The sequence below is a fragment of the Bison bison genome, unplaced genomic scaffold (assembly GCF_000754665.1).
Source record: "Bison bison bison isolate TAMUID 2011002044 unplaced genomic scaffold, Bison_UMD1.0 scf7180017864371, whole genome shotgun sequence".
Taxonomy (NCBI): Eukaryota; Metazoa; Chordata; class Mammalia; order Artiodactyla; family Bovidae; genus Bison; species Bison bison.
The window spans coordinates 10,055,066-10,059,738 of NW_011494943.1; the positions used below are offsets into that span (position 1 = coordinate 10,055,066).

General features: G+C 59.7%; 1 protein-coding gene across 1 annotated transcript in view; it reads right to left on the reverse strand.

The window, feature by feature from the left end:
* Positions 1-6: 6 nt before the first annotated feature.
* Positions 7-4,673, reverse strand: part of RBFOX3 (RNA binding protein, fox-1 homolog (C. elegans) 3) — a 330,137-nt gene continuing 325,470 nt past the window's right edge. Inside the window, 1 exon segment of the mRNA XM_010856521.1 lies at positions 7-1,252. Coding sequence (XP_010854823.1) covers positions 1,250-1,252 — 3 coding nt within the window. The 3' untranslated portion in view covers positions 7-1,249.

Consider the following 4,673-nt stretch of genomic DNA (forward strand, 5'->3'; position numbering starts at 1 on the left):
GTGGAGCGGCTGCAAGAAAAGGGCCCAGAACAGCAGAGGGTAGAGGGGCCTGTACAGAGGACGAAGCCGGAGGCGGGGCGGGGCTATGTACACCGGGAATAGAAAAGGAGACTCATTTCAGTAGCTTCAGGAGCTGATGCTGAATATAAAGTGAGGTGTATTTTTTTTCTTTTTTTTTTTACCTTTTAAGTTTCATGAGACAGTGGAGCCATGTTGGGAGCCTACATCTTTTGTTCTTTTCTGCTGCTTCCCCGAGTCCAGCTCTCTCTGCCTGGCCAGGGGCTCCTCCCTGCTGCCCACTGTCTGCGGCCACCCTGGGACCTGATCTGGGAGCAGGGGAGAGGGCCACAGACCACCCAGGCCTTCCCCTACCCCCTCGCTCTCTCTGCTCGGACGTGCCGTCCAGACGCACAGCACCGTGACCCCGACCTCACCGTGCAGCCAGGTGCTGGCCAGTCCCGTCCCTCTGTTTCAGCTGCAGCGATGAGGCTGGCCTTCCCTCCCCTGGGCCAGACCCAGGGCCTCCTCCAGAAAGGGAACCAGAAACCCACCAGTCCGAGCCAAGTCCTCAGCCTTCAGGCCCCCACCCCCCGGCTGGGCAGCCGGAGCCCCCTGACGTGGAGGGGCCCTGGGTGCCCCGGAGCTCTGGAGAGACATCAGCCCTTGGTGTTGGGTTTGGAGCCCAGGGCTGCTGCTGGTCGTTCAGACAGTCTCCGGCGCTGCCAACTCCTCCTCCTCAGGTTTGCAGGACATGGGTGTTGGCGGCGAGGCAGGAGGGGTAGCTGGGGCCCAGAGCGGGAGACACGGGTGGGGGGGTGACCGGGCACAGCCGAAGCCCTGGGATGAGAAGCCGACCCCTCCCGCGCCCGTCCCTCCGCTGGCACCGTCGGTAGCCAAGGTCAAGTCCTGCTGGCTGCTCTTCCTGCTCGGGCCTGCAGCCTCTCGCCACTGGCCCCACGCTGCCCCGAGTGGGGCCCGGAAGGAAGACTTGGTAGAAAATGAGGCACCCCCCACCTCTCCACCCCCCATCTTCCTGCAGACTTGCTCCCTCGCTGCGGTGGGTGCGGCGGCTCGCGGGCTCACGGACTCGGACGTGGTGGATGCTTCTCGGTTTGGTTGTTGTTTTTGTTGCTTGGATTTGAACATCTTTTTTTTTTTATTTTGTTTTTTTGTTTTGTGATTTTTTTGTGTGTGATTTTTTTGTTTTGTTTTTGCCCTTCATGGTCCAAGAAGGAAACGGCAGAAGCTTTCACTACAACAGAAACAGAAAGGCAGGACTTGCAGTTCACAGAAGCAACTGCCGGGTGTGCTCTGGGGGAGGGGCGGCAGGCTCTGGGGCCCTGGGCGCCAGGTGGGTGCGGGGAGGGCGCCCCACGCCGGCCCCACTCCCCATCCTGCATACGGGAATTGAATGCAGACCTCTGCCCTCCAGCAGGGAGAAAGGGAGGATGGTGGCAGGGATGGAAGAGCCACAGCCAGCTGGCAGAAGCTACTGGTGGACTCTGCTGAGCCCTGGGTGGGCAGGGCCTGGCTGCTGGGGCGGATGAGGGCAGAGGTCAGGGCATGGTGGGTGGATGGTGCTGCAAGGGCCATGTCGGGGGGGTCTGGAATGAGGCAGCTGAGAGGGTGTTCAGGCAGTGGAGGTAAGCTGGCTGGGTACACTCTAGAGGCCTGCCCACCCACCAACCAGAAACCATGTGCTGGTGGAGTGGGTGGAGGCTCATGCCCTGGCTGGCGGGGACCTGCACCCTCTAGCTGGCTGTCCATACCCCCCAGAAGCCAGCTCTGGCACATAGGAGCCCAGGGCCTCCTTGGCCCGGCCACTTTCTCCTGTATCAGAGGCGACAGGGCCGCACATGAAGCTTCCAGAAGCTCCCCCAGCCATCTCAGCTTTACCTGCAGGCCCCAGACCCCTGCAGCAGAGCTGAGCCCCGAACTTCTCCGGACAGGAGGTGGGTGCTAAGCACTGTCCTGCCAGAGGGGCTGGATGATGAGCACCACCTTTCCCTGCTCTCTCGCTCAGACTCCCCTTCCAGGAGGGTACCCGGAAAAGAACATTTCAAGCTTGGGGAAGGGAAGGCAGGGCTGACTCAAATACAGACCGGGGTGCCAGGCTGGCAGGGACCCCGTCTCCAGAGTGTGGACGGATTGGAAAGACTCACGAGTGTGGGGAGTGGGGCAGACAGGCTAAGAGAGGGCCCCCGGGCACTGCAGGGCTGGACCACTTTTAGACTCTTTCATTTCTTGTAACAGAGGCTAAGGAACCCCTGAGGCTGGTGTGGCTCCCCCACGACTTGTGACAACTTCAGCAGGAAACATCAGTCAGATTTAATCAGAATTGTGAGTTTAGCTGAATGGGGACAAGGAGGGCAGAGACAGCTACTCCTGCGATTAGCTGGGTGAAGATCAGGAGTGACCACTGTCGAGGCTGGGAACCCACCAAGTGGGGCAGACAGACAAGAGCCCCTCGCCGCCTGAACCCCAGGGGCAGGGGCAGGGCTGTGGTCAGACTGGCTGGGGTGGCTTCCTGGGGAGGCTGGACTGGTGTCTTCCTTGGGGCGGGGTGGGGACAGGTGACAGGAGAGTGGGCATGGCTCTCTCGGGCTCTATTGCTACTTCTTGAGAAGAGGTCTTCTAGTAGCCTAGCCCCTCCCACTCTGTGCGTCCTATACCTGAAATGGCTCAGGGCTGGGGGTGGGGTGGGGCACAACATCAACAGAGTCAAAATAGGAACCAAGGTTTCAGACATACAGGGGTGACCAGGGTCAAAGACACACACGCCATCGTGGGGGGAGACCAGCTGGCCGGAGGTAAAACCTATGGACTTAAAGAGTCGCGGAGGTCAGCGGCGCGTGTCGCTGACCGGGAGGGGCGCACTGTCCTCGGAGTGGCTGTGCCTGCTTTTGGACTGCTGGGTTTGGTGTGTACTAGGCAGTCAGAGTGAATGCTGTTAGGGGCTGGGCCTCTTGCTAGTAGGGGGTGAAGCGGCTGTACCCTCCTCGGCAGAGGCTAGCCTGCAACATCAAAGATGAAAAACAGCCAATCAGTACCGCCTTTCGGGAGGGGAGGGGGAAAGCAAAAAGCAAAAAAAAAAAAAAAAAGAAAAACAAAAAGAGAAACAGCTAAATCCCATCTTCTGCCCCCTCCCTTCCGTTCTGCCTTGGGGAGAATGGGCGCTGGTTGTCATGGCAGCCGGAGGGGCGCTGGGCCTATTTCCGATGTGGTTGGTGGCCTTGGGGTCAGAGAGGTGCTGGGGTCACCAGCCATGGAGCTTCTGGATAACGAGGTCTGAGATGTCTTTTGGGCACTTCGTTGGCTCAGGCCTGACCCTTCCCTGCCCGCTTCCTCCATCGGCTGTCATCTGGGGGAGGTCGGAGCAGAAGCCCCGCCTCCTCCAAGCCCATCGGGGCTGCGGGTGGGGGGCGGTGCAGGCCTCAGCCCCGCCAGGCACCGGAGGGGAGAGGGGCCTCTAGTCAGGGTTCCTGGGGCCTTGGCTCTATCAGGAAGGACTGTGTTTGCTCATCCAGCTCCAGGGGCCTTCTGGGGTCCCTGCGCCTCCTCTGTCCAGCCGGGAGGACAGACCTTTGGCATGCTCTCTCCCGTGCCCCGGGGCTCCCCTGGGCCAGGGAGCCCTACACAGGAACCTCCTGCCCCACCCACCAGTTTCCCCAGAGAAAGGAATGGCCAGTGCCAGAGCAGAAAAGTTGCAGGGGGAAAAAAACCAAGAGAATCTTATAAAAATAAAAGAAAACATAAGAGGGAACCCTCTGTGAATTAACAAAAGCTTTTAGCTAACAGCTTCGCAGAGGGCCTGGCGATTCTGAAGCCAAGGAGTCTGCAAGCCAATTTCGGGGCCTTCATCCAGGAGTGGGCCTGGGCCCGCCCCCCAACCCAGAGGCCTGCGACCCATGGCTGCTTGGGATGTCTGAGGCTCATTAAAAATCAAAAAAAGATAAAACGAAAATTGGGAGGGAGTAATCAAGAACAAGGGAGATGAAAAAAAAAAATCCATGTTGTCTCTGAAGCTCCTCCCTCTTTACCCTGCCCAAAACGTTTTCATCTTTGATGCTGGATGCCAAGCTAGTTAAAAACCGACATTAATACCCCGGGGGGTTGGGGTGGGCCTGGAAGGTAGGTGTTCCCTGGAAGCAGATTTTGGGGTACAGAGTGAGCTGGGCTGTATGTGTCAAGAGCTGGCCATACATACACACACACACAGACACACCGGCCCGCACACCTCCGGGCCTCAGCAGGCCGTCAGAAGTGCGCCTCCTCCGCCCCCGCCAAAGCCCAGGGCAGAGGCCCCGCCTCCCCAGGAGAGACCTGCAGGCCCAGCTGGGAGCCATGGAGGGGTCACGGAGCAGGGGCGTGGGTGATGTGAGGAAAGGTAGAGCAAGGCGGTGACAACACAGAGGGCCTGTGGCACAGACACACCCACACAAGAGGAAGAGGAGGCCCTGCCTGCCTCTGGAGCCCCTGCCAGGAGGTTCTGTTGGGTTTTCCCAGTCCAGGGAATGGAAGGCCAGGATGCTCGGACTTCAGTTACAGGGCTCAGCAAAGCGGGCCACACCAGAAGGTCTCCCAGACGACGTTACCGGGCAGCTGCCTGTCTGGGCGGGCCTGCCTCCCTCTGACTCCACGGAGCACAAGGGGCAAGTCCTGCCCAGCTCAGA